At 32.7% G+C, this 25,524-nt stretch overlaps 1 protein-coding gene across 1 annotated transcript in view; it reads right to left on the bottom strand.

Moving 5' to 3' along the window:
• The window catches only part of p130CAS (Serine_rich_CAS and FAT-like_CAS_C domain-containing protein p130CAS), a 78,275-nt gene that overhangs the window by 5,727 nt on the left and 47,024 nt on the right, over window positions 1-25,524 (bottom strand). Inside the window, exon 3 of the mRNA XM_065503280.1 lies at window positions 23,572-23,916. Within this exon, the coding sequence (XP_065359352.1) occupies window positions 23,572-23,916 (345 nt within the window). The remainder of the gene's footprint in view (window positions 1-23,571; window positions 23,917-25,524) is intronic.

Here is a 25,524-nt window from a genome sequence, read left to right as displayed (position 1 = left end):
GGGTGGTTTGTTTTGTTTATAGAGGGCGCTGTTAACATTAAGTGTTTGCAAAAGAATTTCAAGAAGTTCAATAACATTTTACTATTATTCTGTAAACTAACAACTGCCAGTTTGCATATTTGTGTTTGTTTACTTTTTTTCTAACTATTTTAAAGGTTAAAATAGTGACACCAACAATTATTTGCTAAAGGGCATGTAAGAACTGTGATATGATGTATTTGTACATGCAATGTCAAGGTTTGGTTTGTAGTGAATTGTTGCTGTTGTATTTCATGTGAAACGATATAGAATATTTGTAAAGTTTAAAAGGGAATATTTAAATTTAACAGAAATTTAAATTAAACAGCAATTTGTAAAGTGAATACATATTGCAAAATAAATGAGTTTGTTTGTTATTGAGACATTTTAAAACAGTTGATGTTGATGAATCGAAATCAGACAAGTATGGCAAAAAACATTAGTAATATGTTGTAGAAATATTTTGGCTTGACTCTCTAGTTTTGGAATCATTGTGGAGTATCTGTAAAGCAAATCAATAATTATGAAGCTTCACGTTTTTTCTAATATTTGTTATTAAGATACTCAGATATTAATTATGATATTTAATCTTAATTCCTGGCATTAATATTTTTGTTGTGGAAAAAAATATTCAATTTACATGATAATATTGCTTCAATTGTCAGAGGATTAAATACAGATAACTATTGTGGACAGTCAAGCGACGCTTCTCTCACACAACTCATACACTGCTAATATTCTTGTCGGACCTTGTAAAGGCTTGATTAATCAAAAAAATGGATTCAATCTTTACAGTAATATGTTTATGACAGTGGTCGGTGCAAAGAGAACCTGCCTCATTAGAAAATGTATACGTAAGATGCAAAAAATTATTGCAAAATCTTCATTTCACATTCATATTATCTCATGTTACGTCGACTGTTCTGCACTGAGATTTGAGGTTGATACTATGTTAATTTTTCTTATCCGGAAGGACATTTCGTATCTAATATGAGTGTGAACTGGTCACTAGACGATCGGTAAGCATCCATCAGTCTCATACTCCCTTTAACAATTACTGTCACAACAGTCTGGACTAGTTTTTAACCGATGTCAAGAGTGAAATCAAACGGAATTATATGGATTCTACTTGAGTGCTTGTGTGTAGCAAGTTACCACGTAAACTAACCAACCATTTTGACTAATCAAGCCTTAAGGATTATCTGTCTCGGCCAATGTGGGAATAGGCATTTACATTGCAGGGAATGGCGCAATTCGTGTGACTACTGGATGAGGCTGAGACCTCAGGGGATACAGAGTGAATATTCGGCAGCCTTAAAACATCTTCATTGGGCCAAGTGGGGTTTATATGATTGTAGGCCGACGAGATGATCGCTTGTAACCACCTGTACTAGGTATGCAGTAACAATGATAGCTGCCTGTTCGGTGTACTGGATACCATGATCGAGGAAATGGTGGAGTATCTACTCTGCCACTTGCAAGTTCTGGCTGGTCGATTAGTAATACTGGATTGCATGATCTAAAGAATCCGTCAGAGAGAGACGTTATGAATATCTTCGTACGTGCATTAGAATAGTTGAAAACCCAAATTATCGGAATAAGGGACTAGCTTTCCTCATCTAGTCCCCTTATTTAGCAGCTATCACAACACAAATCAGTTCATGAATGATCCTCGTGTGTCACTCTATAAAGTTTACTAAAAATAATGAATAGAAAATTATGGTTATTGTGAACGGGTTATTGGAGTGTCGGTAAATAGGCGATTAGACTCGGGCTCCATTTTAATAAATATTTTCGTTGCTGCCAGGGATCTTCGGAAATGATACACGCAATTCTGTTGATTTGGTAATCAGACATAGGTTATTAGGAAAACGTATACTAGACCATCTATCTTATTAGACAACATAACCCCTCAGACTGAATCAAGTAATCCGCTACAAGAACTTCTGCCATCAGTGTCGAGTGGTGTTTATGAACGAAACGGGGTTATATTGACTCTAGTTTATTGCTGGACCGTAGCGAGCTAGATGGTGCAAGACTATAAAGAGGGTGAAATTTCCCAACTACTTCATTATAAATAGTTTTTAACAGTGTTTGCAACATGTGGTCGAGCGTTGCCATGATGGAATATTACGGCTTCATGTGTGGCCGCATATTCTGGGTGTTTTTCGTCAAATGCTTGCTTCAAACATATTAGTTGCATTCGGTACAGGTTGCCTGTGATGGTCTGGCCAGATTTCAGCAGCCATAATAGATAGGACCCTTTTGCTCCTATCAAATACCGAGAATTATCTTAGTACCATGGATATTTGGCTTTGGTGTCGATTTGGCTGGTTGGCCGGGCTTCTCATACGACGAACGCTTCGAGTCATCGTAATGGATCCATTTTTCATCGCATGAAATGATTCGCTGCAAAAATTATTTTCTTTTACAGCGTTCAAGCATCTTTTCAGACATGCATAATCGTCTTTCAAGGTCTCTCGACTTCAATTTGTATGGTACCCAATTTCCCTGCTTTTGGATGAATCCAGCTGGTCGCAAAGGTTTTGAAATTGCTGCTGGAGTACCTCCCAATGATTTTTCTAGTTCTTGTTAAGTTTTACAACAATCTTCATGGAGTAATGCCTCCAATTCTTGGTCTTCAAACTTCTTTGGCTTGCCTGGGCGATCTTTGTCTTCCGTGTAAAAATCACCACTTCTGAACCGCACAAACCATCTCTCACATGTTGAAACCGATGGAACACATTCACCAAAGCTTCGGTGAACTATCAAATTAAAGGAGTAAAGCAAAACTTCCTGCATATCACGCTTTTTTGGTACAAAATTCGAAATTTTTGAAGCAAAAAAAACTTTGTTGTTTACTCAATATCTAAGAGAGAATAAATTTCAGATATGTACCCTTCAAAATGACATATAAATTATTAAACTGCGTTCAAAAGATACCCCATCTATTGTAAATCCTGCATTATTAAGTTATACATCCAATACAATATTGTGGATTAGTTGATTTTTCTTTTAATTTATTGAAAAATTCTTGAAATAAATATATCCAATGTTAATTTGATTGATATACAAAGATATTCTTGGAATTTTTAATATAATTGATAAGATATTTCTAGTAATTCACCAATATTTATAAGTCCCAATCGAAAGCAATTGATATTTCTTTAGAAATTATGCCTTTGTGCATATTTTGATAGATTATTGAAAACCTATTGTAAATATAATAGAATCTAACATAAGAACTAATTATGTGATACGAAAATAAGGGAGACTTTCATTAACTTAATCGTACTTGAATATTTATTGCAATTTGTTGCAATTAATATTCCAGCAATATAACTAAAAAGTTGACAGCTGTATCCTTGACATCTGCCAAATGTCATAACACTTCAAAAGATCTATATCATATTACAAAACCTCTTGGCATCTTTCAAAACAATACTAAAGGACCAACAGATTAAGATTTTATCGATATTTGTATTTATTCAAACTCATAAATTGCACCACCCTGTATTGAAAAATAATTAAAAATAAAACCTTGAATTTAAACTGGCCTTGTATATGCTTTAATTACCAAACAAGATGAGGTCTTTTGTTGCTCAAAAAATATTTCAAAATTTAATACTCATATGAATGAGCGAACAACCAAGAGCATGATGTTGGTGTTTTTGACACGGGTCATAAGTAGAAAAGTTATAATTTTCAAAATAAAACAAAACAAAACACGCATTTTAAACAGACCCTTAAATTAAAACATAGTGCCAATTGTATGGTGAAACAAAAGAAAACTTCAAAACATCTGCAAAAATTTTATACAAAAATTCAGGTAGTCAGTCAGTCAGCAGCTCACTTTTATGACACAACCATTGAGAATCAAAAGAGAGGTGTTAGTTTAATCACAAAATAAACGCCTAAAATAACTGCAAAACGTAAAATTTAGTTTTTATTCAATATCCGGTAATGACTCAGTTCAGTTGTTTTCAAAAATGGCTGAAACACAAAAAAAAGGTTCAATAACGAAATGTGTGAAAACAATAATAATTGAGGAATCCAATTTAAATGTTAATTCGTCATGTTTAAAGAGTTTTTTTGTTTGATTTTTATTTAATATATTTATTTATTTGTTGTTGGTTATTATGGTTTAAAATTACCGCCAATTGTGTGTGCTGGCTGCAATTATCAAAATGATAAAATATTATCATGATGGAAAGTTTGCCAAACAAAACCCAGTTAACAGTTTTGATGGAAAATTAAGGCTTAAATAGATTATTGAGAAAAAAAAGTAAAGATCCTTTTAGAAATTTTAAAATTTGTTTTTGATTTTCACTTAATATGGTAAAAATAGTTAAAACTTCTTACATACAATTGTTTGCTGGGTTACATTTTAATAATTTAATTTAACACATACAAAAACAGCTGTGTAATTTTTATTTGCCACACAAATATTTATAACGTGAATCAATTTGTGATAAAGCCACCATATTCCAGTGGCTCGTAACCAGTAGCCAACACAAGTAGTAACCTATCCCTGCCAAATCCTGACCTAAATTCTAATAAATTTCAATTTCTCACATATTCACCCATCCAACTAACTTGCTAACGTGTGTGTTTTGGCTGAGAGTATGCTGAAGCAGGAGGGTGTAGATTTTGACATGTAATCCCAATAAAGTTATTATAACACTTTATTTATTTTCTGTTGTTTTCTGCTGTAAGTTGTTCTATATTATCTATATCTATCTGTTTGCATAAACTTTATGAGTTTTTCGAAGGAGTGGTATTTTATACACTGGTATCCCCAGCATTTTAAATACTGCTTGTATAGCATGACTTTTAACAATCTGCCATAATAAAAATTGTTTTGTAAAAGAAATATTCAGTATTGATTTGAAATACATACAAGTTTATTGTACAATACAAATACAAATTATGATTATTGTACGAAAATTGAATTTACGATTTGTTAAGATAAATATTTTATATAAATATTGGGTGAATAAGGTGCGGGTCTTACACCTTTGGTAATTGGTGTAAAAATTATTTTAAAAATTATTATTGGAAGAGTTAAGTTATAATTCCTAATTAAGTTATTATTGTTATAAGATTCGTTTTGGACTTGGGAAAACATTAAGGTTTCCATAAACGAATGAACATAAAAATAGCTAAAGTAATTCTACATTACGACTTTTAATTTCAGTTGCTCAGCATTCCTTTATAGAGAAATATTCTTTTGAAATTCTGACTTTTTAATAGATAAGAGACTAGTCTTTATGAAAGAAATATTGTTTGGAAATCTATTTTCTTTAAGAGAGTAATTTCCTTTGGAAATTCTGACTCATTAATAGAGATTTTTATTTTTGGAAATCCCTTCTCTTTAACAGAGAAACTTTCTTTGGAATACATGACTCATTAATAGACAAATGTTCTTTGGACATCCTGCGTCTTCAATAGAGAAATGTTCTTTGAAAAGTCACGCTCTTTAACACAGACATTTATTTAAACCATTCTCTTTAACACAGAATTTATCGTTCGCTCATCATTTCTTTATAAAACCAAACCTATAATAGAGAAATATTCTTTTGAAATTCTGACTCTTTAATTGAGAAATTTTTCTTGAAAACTTGTCTCTTTACGAATGAAATATTCTTTGGAAAACTAGTCTCTTTAAGAGAGTAATTTTCTTTGGATTTTTTTTGGGAAATCCTCTCTCTTTAACAGAGAAATTTTCTCTGGAAGACATGACTCATTAATAGAGGAATGTTCTTTGGAAATCCTGACTCTTCTATAGAGTAAGTTTCTTTGGAAAACCATGCTCTTTAACACAGACATTTTTTTAAACCGTTCTCTTTAACACAAAACTTTTTCGAGAGAGAAGTTTAAATTTCAGCTCATCATTTCTTTATAAAACCAAACCTATAATAGAGAAATATTCTCTTGAAATCCCGACTCATTAATAGAGAAATTTTTCTTGTGTCTGTCTTACAGAGAAATTTTCTACAGAAAACTAGTCTGTTTCACAGAGATATTTTCTATAGAAAACTTGTCTGTTTCACAAAGAAATTTTCTGTAGAAAACTAGTCTCTTCCACATAGAAATTTTCTACAGAAAATTAGTCTCTTTCACAGAGAAATTTTTCCTAAAAAATGCGTCTCTTTAAAAGAGATATTTTCTCTGGAAAATGAATCCCGTTAAGAGAGATATTGGCTGGAAAATTAAGCAGAAAAGCGTCCGAATATTTTCTTTAGAAAACTAATCTCTTCAAGAGAGAAGTTTCAGCTTCCACTGAGCCACAATTAAAGTCAAACAAGAAATTTTCTATAGAAAAGTGGTCTATTTCTTAAATAAAGTTTCTATAGAAAATTAATAACTTTCACATACACATTTTATCTAAAGTTTTGTCTCTTAATAGAGAAATTTTATATGGAAAATGAGTCTCTTTAAGAGAGACAAATTCTCTGGAAAATTATGCTCTTTAACAGAATAGTTTCTTTAGAAAACTAATCTCTTCAAGACAGAAGTGTCAGCTTCTAGAGAGCCATAATTTAAGTCAAATAAGAATTTAACCAAAATTCATTTGTTTAGATCAATGATCGGCATAAAAGGAACTTGGAATATAGATTAAATAGCATGTTTTTCACTTCTGTGGCAGATCAATTATGTTCGGCCCCTGGTGACTATGAGTCATACCAAATAAATACTACGAAACCTCAATAAAAATAGAGATTGATCACTCTCCGAGTGGTGAATGATTCCTCTTCTATGAGTTGTCACAATCATTAATATTTTTTGTTTCAGCTCATGAAATTTTATACTTGACATACATGTAAATAATTAAAACGTTAATAAACAGTAGCACTAGGTTTTTTATTTGAAAGCTTATTAAAAATATTGCTGAATACAGACAGAAAACAAAACTGTAAAACTATTTAACCGCCACAAACGTTTGAAAAATGTTCTATAAGCATTTAATACTCTATAATGCAAACATTTTTAAATACAAACTGACAAAGTCTACCATAAAGTATCATTTTACACCAAAAAAAAAAATGATTTTTTTGTTATAAAAACCCCAACCAACACAAAACCATTTATGCAAACGTTGGCATGTTTGAAAATTGAAAACAAAACATTTGGTTGCTGCTGCAACATTTTGTGGTATTTGAAATGAATTTTAAGCCATTTTTGGTTATATTGTCTTAAATGAGGAATATTTAGCAACAACAACTTAATGACATATTTTACTCACTCACTCACTTACCACCACCATCATCATCAAAATCAACGAAATGTGGAAAATTTTCAACTGAGATTTTTGTTTTGTTTTGGTTAAATGACCAAAAAGGCATAAATGGACAGAAAGTTATACCAAATTGGGGACCAGAGACAAAAGTATCAAATAGACAGAAGAAGACAAAAAAAAAACATAAAAGGACAGACTATTGGTAAACAAACTATTGCTGCTGCAGGCTGGTTGATGATAAACAGACAAAACTCAGACAGTTCCAGTCAATCCTCAAACCCAGGTAGAAAAAAACTATATAAAACTGTAAATTTGTTTTGTTTTTCTGTTTTTTTCTTCTTTCTTTATTGTGAAGAAGTCTTGCCAAAAATTAAAAGCAACTAATCAAACATTTGTAAAGAGCAGAGGAGAGAGAAAATAAAGATAATTTGCTACTGCCTAGTCTTTTTTGTACAAGTCTGTGGTTATTGACCATATGTAGGCTCAAGGAACTAACTACTGCCTACTTTTTTTTATTTTTTTATTTTTGCAAACATAAATATTTTCAATCTTAGAAAACTTGTTACAAAATTCTTAAGAAATCAACAAGTCAGTGTTGCTACAAGAGGTTAAACATTTGTTAGTTAAATAGTATTTATAAGACTTTCATAACGAAAAACACTGTTATAGACAAGATTTTCTATAGAAAATACCGTTATACTCAAGACTTTATATAGAAAAAACTGGTATACTCAAGATTTTCTATAGAAAATACGGTTATACTCAAGACATTCCCAAAAGAAAAACTGTTATACACATGATTTTCTATGTAAAATACTGTTATACACAAGATTTTCTATAGAAAAAACTGTTATACACAAGCTTTTCTATAGAAAAGGCTTTTATACACATGATTTTCTATAGAAAAAACTGTTATACACAAAATTTTGTTCGTAAAATAATAGAGAAAACTGTTATACACAAGATTTTCTATAGAAAATACCATATTTTCTTTAGAAACAACTGTTATACACAAGATTTTCTATAACAAATACTGTTATACACAAGATTTTCTATAGAAAATTCTGTTATACACAAGATTTTCTATAGAAAATTCTGTTATACACAAGATTTTCTATAGAAAAACTGTTATACTCAAGATTTTCTATAGAAAATTCTGTTATACACAAGATTTTCTACAGAAAATTCTGTTATACACAAGATTTTCTATAGAAAATTCTGTTATACACAAGATTTTCTATAGAAAATTCTGTTATACACAAGATTTTCTATAGAAAATTCTGTTATACACAAGATTTTCTATAGAAAATTCTGTTATACACAAGATTTTCTATAGAAAATTCTGTTATACACAAGATTTTCTATTGAAAATTCTGTTATACACAAGATTTTCTATAGAAAATTCTGTTATACGCAAGATTTTCTATAGAAAATACTGTTATACATAAGTCTTTGTTTAAAAAATACTGTTATATTCCAGATTTTCTATAGAAAATACTAAATTCTATTGAGAATATAGGATTTTGTAAATTGGTCTTTATATATAAAAAACAAAAAATTAGTTGAATAAACCAAATGAGTCTCGTATCAACTTTTCAATCAGTACAGTATTAAAGGTGGATATCTAGGATATATAAATTTATCAAAATATATAATTTTCAGCAGCGAGGTCAATAGTTTATTTTTTATACCCTACACCACCATAGTGCGTATTTTGTAACGCCCAAAAATATTGGTCTGACACCCACTTTAAAGTATACCGATCGACTTAGAATCACTTTCTGAGTCGATTAAACGATGTCCGTCCGTCCGTCCGTCTGGCTGGCTGTCCTTTTAAACTTTGCGCGCAGAGTACAGGTCGCAATTTTGAAGATATTTCGATAAAATTTGGTATATATAATTTTTTCGACCCAAGGACGAAGCCTATTGAAACTGGCTGATATCGGTCCATTATTTCACCCAGCCCCCATACAAATTTCGCTCCAAATAATACATATATATATACAAAATTCATGTCACCAAATTTTGTTACGATAGGTCCATAATTAGTCATAGCTCCCATATAGACCCGCTTTCAAAAATCACTTTAACATGCATAAGTCTCTTAAAAATGTTGGTATACACACAAAATTCAACATAGTAAACTTTCATATAGACATAAATCACACGACCTAATTTCATGGTGATCGGTCCATAATTGGTCATAGCTCCCGTAAAATGCCCACTTCCGAAAATCACTCACGAATATAAATTATTGAAATTTTAAAAGAAAAATGTTTTTGCTCATTTACTTGGTGTAGGGTATTATATGGTCGGGCTTGACCGACCATACTTTCTTACTTGTTAATATTTATCATTATTCATGATTCCTATTTTCGAAACGTTAAAAACTCAGTTTGAATTAGAACTTTTTCCAAACCAAAATTTCTGAAATACTTTTGAACTTTCCAGTACCCAGAGCACGTATTCAATTTATACAATTGCAACTGCACTAGGAAGAAAAGCTTCTATCAAGCAAGAATTGTTTTTATAAATGAATTTTAAATTTCACATTTGTTTTCATGTTTTCTTAATGAAAATAAAACAAAAACACAGAAATTTGTCTCCTATGTATTGTAAATACATATTTATTTTATAGTGGGCTGTTATTTCAATTTTATTCGAATTTTTTTCTAACACAATTTACATTTCCGCTCTAAATTCTAAGAAACTATTTATTTATTTATTTATTTATCTACAACACGAAAAAAAAAACAAATTTTCAATAAAGAAAAAAACACGTTTGATTCATTCAGTTTCTGGGTTTTCATTCATTTAACCATAACTAACATTTTTTTTTTTATTTTTTTTTTGGTTGGTCTCGTATGGTGGTTTACAAAGTGTGTCTGTTCTTTAATCATGCCTGCATTCAGACATGTACATACGTTTATAGTAAAAAGTTACAAAATCACAAAAACAAATTCATTCATTCATAAAAATTTAAACAACTACCAACTCGATTTAATAGACTTCTAATCTCGAATCCAATTCGTATTGATATTGATACAAAATAAAAAAAACAACTTTAAAACTCATGTAGGTGTCTTTGACGCGCGCTGTTTGTGCTGCGTGTTAACAACTGCCACTCAAAGATTTGCATGTTTTTTTTTCCTTCATTAATTTCGGCAATTTTATATATTTTTTTGTTTTGGTTTTCATTATATAAAAATTATATAATTTTTTGTACTTAATACTCGTATTTGTTTTAATTTTTGCCTGTCCAAATTTATTATGGCTTTATGTGTGGGTTTTTTTTGCCGTCACTTTTCAAAGTATTTAAAATTTTATTTAAGTTATAATTGCTGCATGCAAGTGCAATGTCTGTCTGCATGTACAAATTTATAAATTTTGGTTAATTACGATTTTATATTTTATTTTCAGGGGGAGGGTATTTGCTAAAAGTTTCCAGTTTCCAAAGTATGTCAAGTAAATTGAAGTTTTCTTATCTTTATGGAAAATTTGTTTCTTTTTCTTTAGTTGTGTAAATTTGGATTTTCGTAATGAAGACAGTGATTTTATTAGGGTATTGCAAGGCTTGTTGAATTAAAGTGTAAATAATGAAAGGTTTAATTATGCTACTTATAAGCTACTGCTTTTTAGTGCCGAATGCTGACCCTGCTTAATGATGCTATTATTAGTTTAGCTACGTCTGAAGGGTATTACAAAATCTTCTACTTTCAAATATGTTAGCAGCACATACAAAGGTGCTATTGTGCCTGCAACTTCTGAATGCTTCACCTATTCTATGTTTATCTTTAGAATTCTAAATTTGGCTAGTGCTGCTATGACGACTAACTACTATTGAACTGGCTATTTACTACTAAATAGCTTCGCAAATTTTAATATGCAGCCATTTGTATAGTAAAGTGTTTTCAAAATAATTGATGGCCTGTTCTTAAATGATGAATGACATTTTTATCTTGATGGATTCTTTAAATTTTCAAAATTTACAAATATGGGATTTAGAGAACCAAAAAATCATACTCAACCTGTCAATGTTTGGTGCGGATTGAACCTGACTTCTTCGAAAACATGGCTGGTCAAGCAGTGATTGCTACTGGTGCTCGATATCGAGACATGACAACAAACAAACTTCTTTCTGTCTAAATTGAATAATCACTGCTTGGTGTAGATTTTGGGCTGGAAGCATCATTGAACCATACTTCTTCGAAAATAAGGGCTTTCAAGCCATTCAGCCAAAATTGAATAGTATTGATAAGGTTTCCTCAAATAGCCCGTGAAAGAATTCAGTTACTGCGTGCAGCAGTAAGCTCTGTATTTTGAAAAGGAATTTGATTTGTTTCTCTCAAAACATAAGTTGTAACAAATGTTTCCTGCAATACATAGCATTCACCCTAATATGTTTACAAACATGTGTCTCAATAAAACAAGTAAGAAAGTATGGTCGGTCAAGCCCGACCATATAATACCCTACACCAAGTAAATGAGTAAAAATATTGTTCTTTTAAAATTTCAATAATTTATATTCGTGAGTGATTTTCGGAAGTGGGCCTTATATGTGAGCTATGACCAATTATGGACCGATCACCATAAAATTAGGTCGTGTGATTTATGTCTATATGAAAGTTATTTATGTTGAATTTTGTGTATATACCAACATTTTTAAGTGATTTAAGCACGTTAAACTGGGTTTCGGAAGCGGGTCTATATGGGAGCTATGACTAATTATGGACCGATAGTAACAAAATTTGGTGACATGCATTTTGTATATATAAAACTTATTTGGAGCGAAATTTGTGTAGATACATATATAAATTAAACATTTATGACCGATAAAGTCCAATTTCGAGAGGACATTTGTATGGGGGCTATGTGAAATAATGGACCGATTTCAGCCAGTTTTAATAGACTTCGTCCTTGGGCCGAAAAAGTTATATGTACCAAATTTTATCGAAATATCTTCAAAATTGCGACCTGAACTGAGCGTTCAATGTTTACATGGACAGCCAGACGGATGGACGGACGGACATCGTTTTATCGACTCAGAAAGTGATTCTAAGTCGATCGGTATACTTTAAGGTGGGTGTTATACCACTATTTTTGGGCGTTACACACATCTGCACAAACGCATAATGGTGGTGTAGGGTATAAAAAATCAAGTAAGAAAGTATAGGCCGTCAAATCCGACTATAAAATAGCCTACACAGAGTACATGAGCAAATCAGTCATATTATAATGTAAAAAACAAATCTTTTTTTGCTTCTAAAATGTCAAATTTTGTGCCAACAAAGCGTCATATGCGGGAAGTTTTGCTTTACTTCTTTAATTTGAAAAAAGTGCCGCTGAAGCTTTTGGTGAATCTGTTTCATCGGTTTCAACATGCGAAAGATGTTTTGTGGGGTTCAGAAGTGGTGATTTTGACACGGAAGACAAAGATCGCCCTGACCAGCCAAAAAGTTTGAAGACCAAGAAGGCATTATTCCATGAAGATTATTGTCAAACTCAAAATGTTTGCGAGCAGCAGGATTCATGCAAAAGAAGGGAAATTGGAGATTGAAGTCGAGAGACCTTGAAAGACGATTTTGAATGTCCTAAATGATGCTTGAACGCTATAAAAGAAAATAATTTTTGCACCGAATCATTACTTGCGATGAAAAATGGATCCATTACGATAACCCGAAGCGTAAGAGATCGTTCGTGAAGCCCTAGCCACTCCATGAAGATTGTTGTCAAACTCAACAGAGCTTGAAAAATCATTGGGAGCTATTCAAGCAGCAATTTCGAAACGTTTGCGAACAGCAGGATTCATCCAGAAGGAGGGAAATTGGTTGCCATACGAATTGAAGCTGAGAGACCTTGAAAGATGATTTTGAATGTTCGAAATGATGCTTGAACACAATAAAAGAAAATAATTTTTGCACCGAATTATTACTTTCGATGAAAATGGATCCATTACGATAACCCGAAGCGTAAGAGATCGTTCGTGAAACCATAGCCAACCAGCTGATTCGAATTAGAGGCTTTACTCCATGAAGATTGTTTCAAACTCAACCAGATCTTGCAAAATCATTGGGAGCTACTCAATCAGCAATTTCAAAACGTTTAGGAGCAGTAGGATTCATCCAAAAGCAGGGAAATAGGGTACCATACAAATTGAAGGAGAGTGACCTTGGATGACGATTTTGCATGTCTGAAATGTGGCTTGAACGCTATAAAAGAAAATAATTGTTCCACCTATTCATTAATTGCGATTGAAAATGGATCCATTACGATAACCCGAAGCGTAAGAGATCATTCGTGAAGCCCGGCCGACTAGCCGAATCGTAACCAAAGCCAAATATGCATGGAGCTAAGGTAATGCTCAGTATTTGGTGGGAGCAAAAGGTTCATATCTGTTATGAGCTGCTGATATCTGACCAGACCATCACAGGGAACCTGTACCGACTCAACTGATTCGTTTGAAACGAGCATTGGCCGAAAACCGCCCGGAATATGCAGCAGACATGAAATAGTAATATTGCATCATGACAACACTCGGCCACATGTTGCAATACCTGTTAAAAACTATTTAGAAAGAAGTGGTTGGGAAGTCCTTGCTCCGCCCGACTGCTATTTATTTCGATCGAAGCACAACGCTCTCTCTGGGATACGGTTCACTTTGGAACAGAGTATCCGATATTGGCTTGATTCGTTCTTGGACTCAAAAGACGAGCAGTTCTTTTGGCTCGGAATCCATAGGTTTCCAGAAAGATGGGAAAAGTTCATAGCTAACAATGGCCAATACAAATGTTTCAAAATAAAAGCTAAAAAAATCCCGTACTTTTAAGTCATTCACCCAATAGATTCAAACATTTTTATGATTTTTATACTCGTTTAAGTGATATGGGAGCTATGAGCAATTATGGCTCGATCGTAATCAAATTAGATCGTGATTTTTGTCTATATGAAACTGAAATTATGCTCCAAAAAGTGATTTTGGGAAGTGGAGCTATGGTCAATGATGGATTGATTCGACAAAGAAATTAAATGTGATTTCTTGTCATATAAAACTTATTTGTAGTGGAATTTGTGGGGACACCTATATAAATCAGACATTTATGACAAAATGTTTGGAGGACATTTGAATGGGCCAAATAATGGACCAATTTCAGACACTCTCAATAGGCTTCGTCCAAATTTTATCGAAATATCTGCAAAATTTCGAACTCTACTTTGTGCACAATGTTTACATGGACTTCCAAAAACCCAGACAGCCAGTCAAACTGAAGGACATCAACTCAGAAAGTGTTTCTGAGTCCATCAGTATACTTTAAGCTGGATGTTGGCCTTATTTTCTTTTACGTTACAAACATCAGCTCAAACTCGATATACCCTCACCACTATGATGGTTTGCAGGGTATAAATACATCTTCTGCAAAAAGTACATTGGTTTTGAAAAGATAAACTTTAACACTTTAAGGCAAACATTATTATACACATGATTTTATGTTTAAAAATTGTGCATTTTTCCCCCTTTAGGTTAGAAAACAATTTTCAAAATTAGTGTTTGCAGGAAAACTATTTTCATATTCATACGAGTGAGTGTTAGCAGTTTTTTTCTGCAACAACATACGAATTTAATTTCAAAATTATAAGGTTAGAAATTGAAAATAACAAAACAATTTTTGTAAATATTTATGGTGGTTGGTTGAGTAACAATAGGCTATGAAAATAAGTTGAATAAAAATTTAGAAAATTTCTAAAGTTAATGGAATAGAGTTAAAAACAATGGCCCATAATCATAGTCAAACACTAAAGTCGGTTCTTTTTAAAAACAACTTTAAAATAAAAACCTGCTTTTTATTAATTTGCAACCATAGTCAAAATTAAAGTATGTTTTAAATTGAACCGACTTTAACTGGGTGCCACCGCAAATGTAGAAAATGTTTTCATACAATATACAACAAAAAACAGACAAGTGGCAACGCTGAACAGCTGACATACAAAAATCAAAAAAATTTAAACAATAAAAGTAACCGGGACATCTAAATAAAGAAAGTTGTTTGTTGTGGAAAAATGAAAAAGATAGATTAATATCATAATTACGACATTTTGGTACTAATTTTATTGATAACTGTTCAATAATTGCAAAATCTCTACCAATATCTTGTACCTTAAACATTTTTTACTTTGTGACGAACTTTTTTACTCGGCGAAGAACAGCTGATGCTGTTGTTAAACGAGTTAAAACCAACTTCAGCTAGTTTTATATTTAGAGTCGACTTCAGCGTTAGAAGTATACTTTAACTTGTCTATGATAGAACTAAAGTCCACTCTTAAGTAAAGTCGAGTTTAATTCTCTTAAAATGTACTTTATTTTTGACTATGATTATGGGCCAATATTCTTTTACAATAAAATCTATGAAACCTAATTTTCTGTTGCTACTAGCAACAATATTTGTCGCCTTCGAAATTAGCTTAACTTGGCTACAGCGGCAATGGTGGTCGCGTAGCCTTGTAGCTGCAATGCTGTCAAAAGAATCGTCTTCATATGACCAATCGTCGCCCTGTAGTCAGCTACTTGATTTTGAAGTTTGACGTCTCTATACATATTGTTCGAGCGAGATTAATGTCAGAGGATTGTAAAGTAATGCCTTAAACACATAAACTACAGCAGGCTGCAGAGCTGCACGGCTAAAAATGACGTTGGCAGCAATCGTCGTCGCCCTGTAGTCAGCTAATTAGTGATAATGAAAACGACAGCAACATCGTAACTAGCTGACATTGAAGTTCGACGATACATATCCTTCATTATCGACTAAAAAAAATAGAAATTAACTTAAGTTGGCTACAGCGCGACGGTGTTCGTGTAGCGGCTACAGGAACGTGTGTATTTTAATTTTGACAGATTTTTTAATAGACCAAATCCGGCTACTGACTACAATCTGTCAAAATTAAAATACACTCATTCGTGTAGCCACTACACGAACACCGTTGCCGCTGTAGCCAACATAAGCTAATTTCTATTATCGTAGTCGATAACAAACATTGTTCGTTATCATTGACATTGTTGCTGTTGTTTTCATTATACTTAAGTAGCTGACTACAGGGCGACGATGATAGCTGCCAACGGCATTTTTAGCCTGCTGTAGTCTATGCAGCTTTGTAGCCTGCTGTAGTCTATGTGTTTAAATTATTACTTTGCAATCCTCTGACATTAATCTCGCTCTAATTATATTAAACCGTTGCTTGTGTTGCTCTCTTTATATCAATTGCAAAACACTGCTCTATATTATATTCTCCTATTACGGTAGTTAATCGAAAGAGTCATATTTTCCATACTTCATCTTGACAAAATTTATAATTTCCTTTTTTTTCTTTCCTGCTCAGATTTATTGAGCATACAGGCATAAAATTGCGATAAGCCAGCCAGCCAGGCAACTACCAGGTTTATGTGGTTTTATTTTTTTTTTTTCATATTTTTGTTTTATGCCCCAAAGCCGTTGCACTAATCATAATTGCAGCTACGAGCAGCAAAATAAATGACATTTAAATTACAGAAGATAAACGATTTCAAGTGCAAAATCATTGAATTTGAAAAATATGACAATTTTTCTGCTTATTTGCATTAAATAAGATTTCGAAGAGTGTTTCGCTTTATATTTCAGCAAAAACTAAAAAAAAAAATGAAATACGACAGAAAACAGGCTCCTTTCACTTGTTTGTTGCTCTTGTTGTTTGCGAGACATCGAACATGCTGCAGAAATCTGCAACACGAAAAAAAGGCGCCACAATTTAAATCTGCAAGGCGTTGTTAATGAGCCACCAATCCCAACCGCACACTTGGCGGCTGTATCAGCAGTGTGTTGAGGCGGCAGTCAGCAAAGAGTAAGACAGTTTTTAAAAAGCTGTATGTTGTATGTGACCAACATTAAAATTATGTTAAATTCTTTAAAGGACTGGAGGAGTATTGCTCTTGTTAAAGGGATAAAATGGGGTCTGTTATTAGACTTGAAATCAGACTGTTTTAATATTTAATTATAGGGCGCAGTAAAGAAATACTAATTTGCTTTAGACCTAAAGATCTTTAAATAAGATTCAAAGACTTTTAAATAGCTCTGGGCAATTGCTGGCTATAGCAAAAGTGATTATAGTCATTATTCTGTTATATATTCGTGAGAGTTTATAGATACCGAATGCTGCTGCTAAAACCTATTAATGCTACATGACAATACCTTCCCTACAGAAAGGTACTGCTATACTTTAATAATAATACTACTACAAACTTCTATTAACTGTTTAGGAATGCCAGTACTTATAAGTGCTACCACTGCTATTGGATGCTACCAAAGTTTCGAAAGATTTAATTCTTAATTCAATTTTCCAAATCAAGTTTTACATTTTTCAAATGAGTTCATAGGCTTAATTCCTTAGTACTACGAATGAACTGAATTCGTTCGTTTAATAATTCATTATTTATAGAAATACTAGTTGACCGGGGCGGCTTCGACCGGTAGCTATTTACTAATGTTAGTTCTTCAAGTTTCTCCAACCCACATACACCTGCCTGTTCTTATTTATTTGCAAATAAAATATCTAAATTTACATACTTTAGGGGGCTTTTTTATTACAGTTGACTGGGCTCAAAAACTATTTCTTAGTTTTACCCGGAATTTTTCATTTTTTTTCTTTACCATCTCCTGAAAATTTCGAATTTAATTGAAATAAATCAGCCAAATCGCTCCAGCCGTTCTCACGTAATGGCATTACATACATGAACCATTTCATTTTTATATATGTAGATATGACCGTAGCCTTTCTGATGTGACCTACTAATGCTCTGAATGCTATCCTGTACATTTCTCCTACCATTCGGACTACCTGGTATATCCGTAGCAAAACCAGACAATCTTGTTGACCACATGCGAATTCCCGGAATCTTTATAACGACTCTTAATACCTAAAAGCGATCAGTGGCCGCACCAACCATCTGTTACGATAATGACAATCGTGTTTGAAAAACACGTCAAAATCCCCAACTGTCGAATGGGTATTCCCATAGGCTTATGTCAGGCGGAGATTTTCGCCGTACTCATTTACGCTGTTGACTGCTGAAGAATGAGATATAGGGCCTTGAGGATCATTGTGATGTCTGAAATCAATGCTGCATTATGGCCTTATCTTCTTATCGTCGGATATCGTGGTCTTAGTTACAGCTCCGAACGAAATTGGTGCGCAGAAGAGATTAAAATTTGTCAAGTTACTTCGTCATCAGGCCATGCTGGGAACGATCGAGGCGATTGTTTGACTAAGAACAAGATCCTATTTTTTTTGCATTTCGCTTGGGTATCACTTCGTTCTTGAGTTGAATCAGAATTCGCCCAACAATGAGGTCACTTCAATGCGTTTATTCTCCCTCTATCCAGGGGAGAATCCCGTAAGTTGGTATCACAGAGAATACTATTTACCCGACATTGTGTTCCAATACTCAATTTTCTATGGACACAGTTGGAACAAAACTGTGTAGATTTTCCGAGATGCGTGACGAGACCTCTGAACATGTGATTTGTGACTGCCAAATGTTGGGATCGTGTAGAACGATGTGGCTGGGAAGGGCGTCAATGGCTGCGGTCAATCGTTAAGCAGTATAAGTGGCTTCATACGAAGGCTGGGTGTATTTTGGAGAAGTTTAGGTCTGCACAAAATATCATTTAGTCGCAATTAACTTTGAGCGATGTTGCGACAAAAGAGTGCAAAGAGATGCACGACCAGATTTGCTTAGCATGCGCTTTACTGGTGTCGTGTAGGCCCAATTGTCTTGGTAAGGCCTCAATGACCCAGGTGGATGCTTTAGGTCCCTCATTAAACAGGAAAATTGGTTTCATATGGGCTTATTGTAAATATCCTATGGGTGGTGTGAATAGAGTCATACTAAGTCAGTTCTACATTTTTCTTTTTTTTTCCTTTTTGATTTGAAAACTTTTCGGTTTGGGAGGCTGGTAATTCCTATTTCACCCCCTCTGGATCCGCGCCTGTACTAAGTAATAGTTTTAATCCTACTAAATGTCATATATGTTAGACAGTGGAAGAAAGCCTGTTTACAATATTGAATTGGAGGACCAGGGATCCTAACTTGTTGAAATTTGTTAACGTTACTCTTTCTACGAGGAATACCATGCATGTCAAGCATATTGGGACATAATTTGTATGTAAAATATTACAATAACTCCAGATGTGTCCACTACATTACGCAGTGCAACCTAGTCGAATTGATCAGTTCATCGATATCTGATTTGCTTCCAAAATAATTGCTCGTTAGGCTGGACTGAGTTATAGGAATTTCTAGCAATTCAACGTTCCCCGGTCAATTTGGATAGTCCTGTAGAAGGTCGCAGATAGTGTAAAGATTTAGACCTTTTGACCTTGCAACATCATCAAGATGCGCATCTTTACAGCAATGACCCTCCAGGGATTTAAGCACTGGCACGTCAACTTGAAAATCGATTGAATTTAATTGTGAGTTGGCCAAAGTGTGGCTTATTATTAAAGCGAAGTATCAGGTATGTGATTTTTATATCCTTCACCTTCGTGAGAAGGGTATATATAAGTTTGTCATTCCGTTTGTAATTTCTACATTTTTCATTTCCGACCCTATAAAGTATATATATTCTGGATCCGTATAGATAGCGGATTCGATTAAGCCATGTCCGTCTGTCTGTTGAAATCAACTTTCCGAAGCCCCAAATAACTTAAATACACGATTCATACATCAATATCTCCGGAATTCTTCCGGCTCGGTTGCTATTTAAAATCGAGAAAATTGGTCCACAAATTGCTGAGATATAAGGAAAAAACCACGTCAACCTCGATTTTTGACCTATTTTTTTTACCTTTATCTGGATTACTAAGTCATTAATATAGACAATATGGATATCTAATAGTGTTTATAAACCGGTTAACCGGTTAACCGAAAAACCGGTTTTTCTTCGAAATCTCGGTTTTTTGCGAACCGGTTAATTTAAAATGTTGATTTTCGGTTAACCGGTTTATCCGGTTTTTATCACTCGGTTAACCGGTTTTTAAAATGTGCGACTAAAATTAATAAATCTCATTTTTTTGCGCATTTTTAATATTCATTGTGTACACATTATTGGTCTTATTTGAAACTTAAACTGCTGATTTACAATACAAACCTCTTTAGATTAATATTTTTAAGAATTACAATGAATCTAAATAGTAGAGGATGACGAATTTACTAAAAAACTTATTTGCACATAATGAAACTATTAAAAATTAAAATTAAATTCCCCATAATTCTATAAGTTTAGGCTAAATCTTACTAATGATTCATTAAAAACTTAGTGATGACTTTATCAAACGTTAAATTGAATTCGATGTACATACCTTCTTTCAATAAATTTGACTTCATTAGTGTGCTTTGTTCTTAAAATTTTAATTTATTAATCATTTCGTTAGCTTTTCAGAAATATTACAGAAGACACAAAAAACGTTCTAAAATCCATGATTTGAAATATTTTTGAAATCTGATAATGGAGTTTTATTAATTAATATGATTTATAAGTTAAGAAGAAATGCGTTTGCATCTTATAGGTCCTTTTTTGGGACTTTTAACATTTTCTGTTTCATATCAGAAAGTCGAGGTGATAGTAAATTTCAAAATTATCAAATATTTAATTAAAAAATGTATTTACATTTTTTGGTTGAAATTTAATGAATAAACCAATAATTAAAACAAGTATATTATATATGTATGTATTTAGTAACATATTTATACTCAATTCCATTTGACTGAGATAATCATTTTGAAAGTGTTACAAAATAAGATGGACTCAGCTCTTTTGTATATTTCTAGTTATTTAATATTAACCATTCCTGACTACTAAAAACTACAAATTTTAAAGCTGTATATGCTTTATTGGACATTTTATGTTTTCTACACATATATGACGGTTAACCGGTTTAACCGGTTTTTTCGATGTCGGTTAACCGAAAAACCGGTTTTTTTAAAAAGGCCAATTTTCGGTTAACCGACAAACCGGTTTTTTAAAAAGTCGGTTTTTTATAAACACTAATATCTAATGATAGATATTTCAAAGACCTTTGCAATGACGTATATAAGACCATACAATGGGTCAAAATCGGAAAAAATATTTTTTAACCCGAATTTTTTTTTTCAATATTAAAAAAAAAAATTTAAAAAACCAAAAAAAAATTTAAAATTTAAAAAAAGTTTTTAAAATTTAAAAAATTAAAAAAACAACTTTGGAAAAAAAATAAATTTTGTTTACCTAAAAATATTTAAAATTTTTATTTTGAAGTATAATTTGGTGAAGGGTATATAAGATTCGGCACGGCCGAATATAGCTCTCTTACTTGTTTTTTCTGGAAACAAATATTGCTCATTTGTTGCCCTATTTTTTACAAAAGCTTATATGAAAACTCCTGGGTGTGGAACTAGGACATATAAGGTATAGATTTAAAGGTAATTTCAAGATATATCACAATAAATGTTGATTTATTTGAGCAAAAATACGTTTTTGTAAAAAAGATGCAAAAAAAGTGCAACATTTTTCTTGCACTTTTTTTGCCAGAAAAGGAAACCGCATTAGATTAAGCTAAAATTGACTCATAACTGATGTTGACTTTTTAAAAATGAAATTGTTTTGTTAATCCAACACATTTCTGTCAAGACAAGTTTGTAAATTTGCACATATTGAATATTTAGAATTCAAGTTGAAAACTTGAGCTCATAGAGTATTTAATAGATCGTCAGAGTATTAATGTATGGTATAGTTTGTGATGTATTCTAGATCTTTTTTATATTAATATGTGTCATTAATGATGCTGAAAGCTTGAATTTAGCTTAGCTAGCCTAATGATTTTATTTAGCAAGCACTTAATTTTTGGTTAACTCAACACTTTAAAAGTGCTTCCTAAAACAAACATTCAGCTGGTTAGAAGATGTTTATTTTATAAGCATTTTCAAAGGACTTCAAATCTATTAAAACAGCATTGAAAACATATTGCAGCACCTTGTTCATATTTTCTACGCTTCCATTAAGATGGTCACTTTTAGCACTCAAGCATGCAATTGCGTTTTCTTACATTTTCAGTTGGAAATTATGATTTCAAACCGACTGAAAATGAAAACCAAAACAAAAAGATCCTGGGCATGTGGTGTTTATATGATGATTTTTCATTTTTACCACAAACTTTCCCACTGAATGTCATGTTTTTTTTTTGTTGTTGCTGCTGTGGCAAGTGATAAAAAAAAACTTAAATTTCAATGCGTTTAAATATGAAAAAAAAAATCACAAATAAACCAAGAGACAAGTAACGGTGGTGTGTTGCAAGTATGAATGTGGTGGCACAAACGTATGCCTGGAAAGATAAAACGCAGATACTCCTCAAAAAAAAAATACTCATACGACAGTTTAAACATACGCAGACCAAGCGTGAAATGAAGAAATTTCTCATTTCAAACATGACTAGCAAAACAAAAACCTGTACATATTTTTTTGTTGGTATTTTGATTTTAAAAACGTCTGGTCTGGTCTAGGGGTCTGAACGTTTTCTGCTTCCTGTATATATGTATGTAAAGAGAGTTTTTTTTAAGCCCAATAGAACTTTTGAAAGGAACTGTCATACTGCGATCACTTTTTGACATTTATGATCAGTTCACTCTGGAAAATCAGATCCAAATTATCCAAATTTTCTATAAATATCAGTCATCGATTCGCCCAACTTATTGACGACTGTTTTATCGCAAAATTGTGTTCAGCGCTGAGGTTTATTTTTGGCTTAATAAACAAAATTGCCGCATATGAAGTGAGACCAATCCACAACAGACCCTACAGACTCCATTACATCCAGAAAAATCATCATCGGACCTTATTTCTTAAAAAATGAAGCCGGAGCTCACGTTACGATCAATAAAGATCGTTACCGCACCACGATCAATGAATTTTTGATTGAAAATATAGATGACATTGATCCGGGCGAGATGTGCTTCCAACAGTGTGGCGCTACGTGCCATACGGTGACCGCAACAATCTTTTTATTGAATTCAAAATTTGGCGATAACTTGATGTCGAGAAATGGACCTGTCAATTGGCCACCAAGATCATGCGATTTCACATTTCGATATTATTTCCTTTGGGACCACATGAAGTCACTGGTTTATGGTGATAAACCAGCAAAAATTTACACATTTTTATTAAAATTTTCTCTTTTCTGGTAGTTTCCAAGTTCTATCGGTCTCCAAAAAAACACCCTTTACATTTAAAGTATTGTGTAGTGTAAACAAAACTTACCTTGTTGGGCGACACATGCCATGACCTTCGTGTACCCTGTCGTTGTGTCTGCGTCTGTTGCTGTTGCTGCAGGTTTGAGGTTGTAACTGTTGTGCAGCTAGTTGAAGATGTTGTTGTGATGTTGGTTTGACTGGCGCTTATGTAGCCGCTGCCACTGCCATTGGCACTGCTGCCAGAGCCACTGATTATCGAGGTATTTTCATAAATGTCCGCCGAACAAATTGAACTATTTAAAGTGGCTGTACTGGCTGCCAACGAGGGACAGGGCGATGAGGCTGGCGATGGTGAGAAACAACCCGAATCGTATGAATTTAAAATTCTCAAACGATTACCAGGACAAAGACCCTGCAAAAAGAAAATGTTAAATGAGATGTAAAGAATTTGTTTGATTTTATTGTCTTTTTTTTCGCTATCTTAATGACTTTATTATTTGATTATTTTTTTTGTTTAAAAATGTATTAAATGAACCTTGAATATTGCAGACATATGGTTTTTGAAATTATGGTTTTTCTTTTGAAGATTTTTATTGAAATTTTTGTTTTTAAGTGCAAAATAAAAAACAGCCACTTGAACTGTCTAAATATTTGTGAGTCTGGCATTTTAATTGTGAAGAATTTTGTAAAAATCTCCAGGGCGTTGTGAACTTGATGGTTTTGAAGGACTTTTTTTATAATGGGTTTTATGGAAATATTTTCAATTGTTGAAGAAAATGCTTTTACAAGTGTAACTATTTAGATTATATGTATGTTGTAGAGGCTCTGAACTTATACAGAATTTTATACTTAAAGATTTTATTGAAATTGGAAAATATTAACCCTTTCAATACCGGGGTCAAAGTTCAAACTTTTTAATATTTGCAATTTTCTTAAAAAGATATTTAAATATTATGTATTTGTTAAAGGTTTTTAATATTACTTTAGAGAAATATGAGAATGAGGTCTGAGGATTGAATTTAGGTCAAAATTAACCCTTTGATGTACATGAAATGTCCTTCTTGTTGCGATTCTGGCGTGAGAGCTCTCCGAAAAGAATATACCTAATGTCTGTGATACCGGGTGTGTTAAAAAATCGAATAACTTTATTCTCGGTTATTGTTTTTAAACAAATTTTGTGAATTTTAATATTGAAGTAATAGAACTATTAATGCGCTAGACCGGCATCACCATTGATCAAAGTAAAATTTCCGTCACCATTCGCGGATTAAATAGGCATTTAAATATTATGTAATTTTTCAATGAAACTTTTGAGATATATTCCATGAGATGATAGGTAATACATTGGGTGTAAGACTTAAAAATGCGGGCTTGTTTTTAAAAACTTATATGTACGTATTATTTGTTTGGCCCAACGACCAAGCCTATTGAAACTGGCTGAAATCGGTCCATTATTTCACCTAGCCCCCATACAAATGTCCTTCCGAAATTGGACTTTATCGGTCATAAATGTTTAATTTATAAATGTATCTCCACAAATTGCGCTCCAAATAAGTTTTATATATACAAAATTCATGTCACCAAATTTTGTTACGATCGGTCCATAATTAGTCATAGCTCCCATATAGACCCGCTTCCGAAAATCACTTTAACGTGCATAAATCGCTTAAAAATTTGGTATACTCACAAAATTCAACATAGTAAACTTTCATATGGACGTAAATCACACGACCTAATTTCATGGTGATCGGTCCATAATTGCTCATAGCCCCCACATAAGGCCCACTTCCGAAAATCACTCAAAAATATAAATTATTGAAATTTTAAAAGAAAAATGGTTTTGCTCTTTTACTTAGTGTAGGGTATCGGTCAAGCCCGACCATACTTTCTTACTTGTTTGATTTCATTCTGGTATACATACATATATCCTTCTAAAAAGCCTAATAAGTATTTCTAATGTTTTTTTTTTTTGAATTCGTTAAAAAAGTTTTGAAATTAGTATAAAAAAAATTTGAAATTT

The sequence above is a fragment of the Calliphora vicina genome, chromosome 3, assembly GCF_958450345.1.
Source record: "Calliphora vicina chromosome 3, idCalVici1.1, whole genome shotgun sequence".
Lineage (NCBI taxonomy): Eukaryota > Metazoa > Arthropoda > Insecta > Diptera > Calliphoridae > Calliphora > Calliphora vicina.
This window is presented reverse-complemented; position numbering and strand designations above follow the sequence as displayed.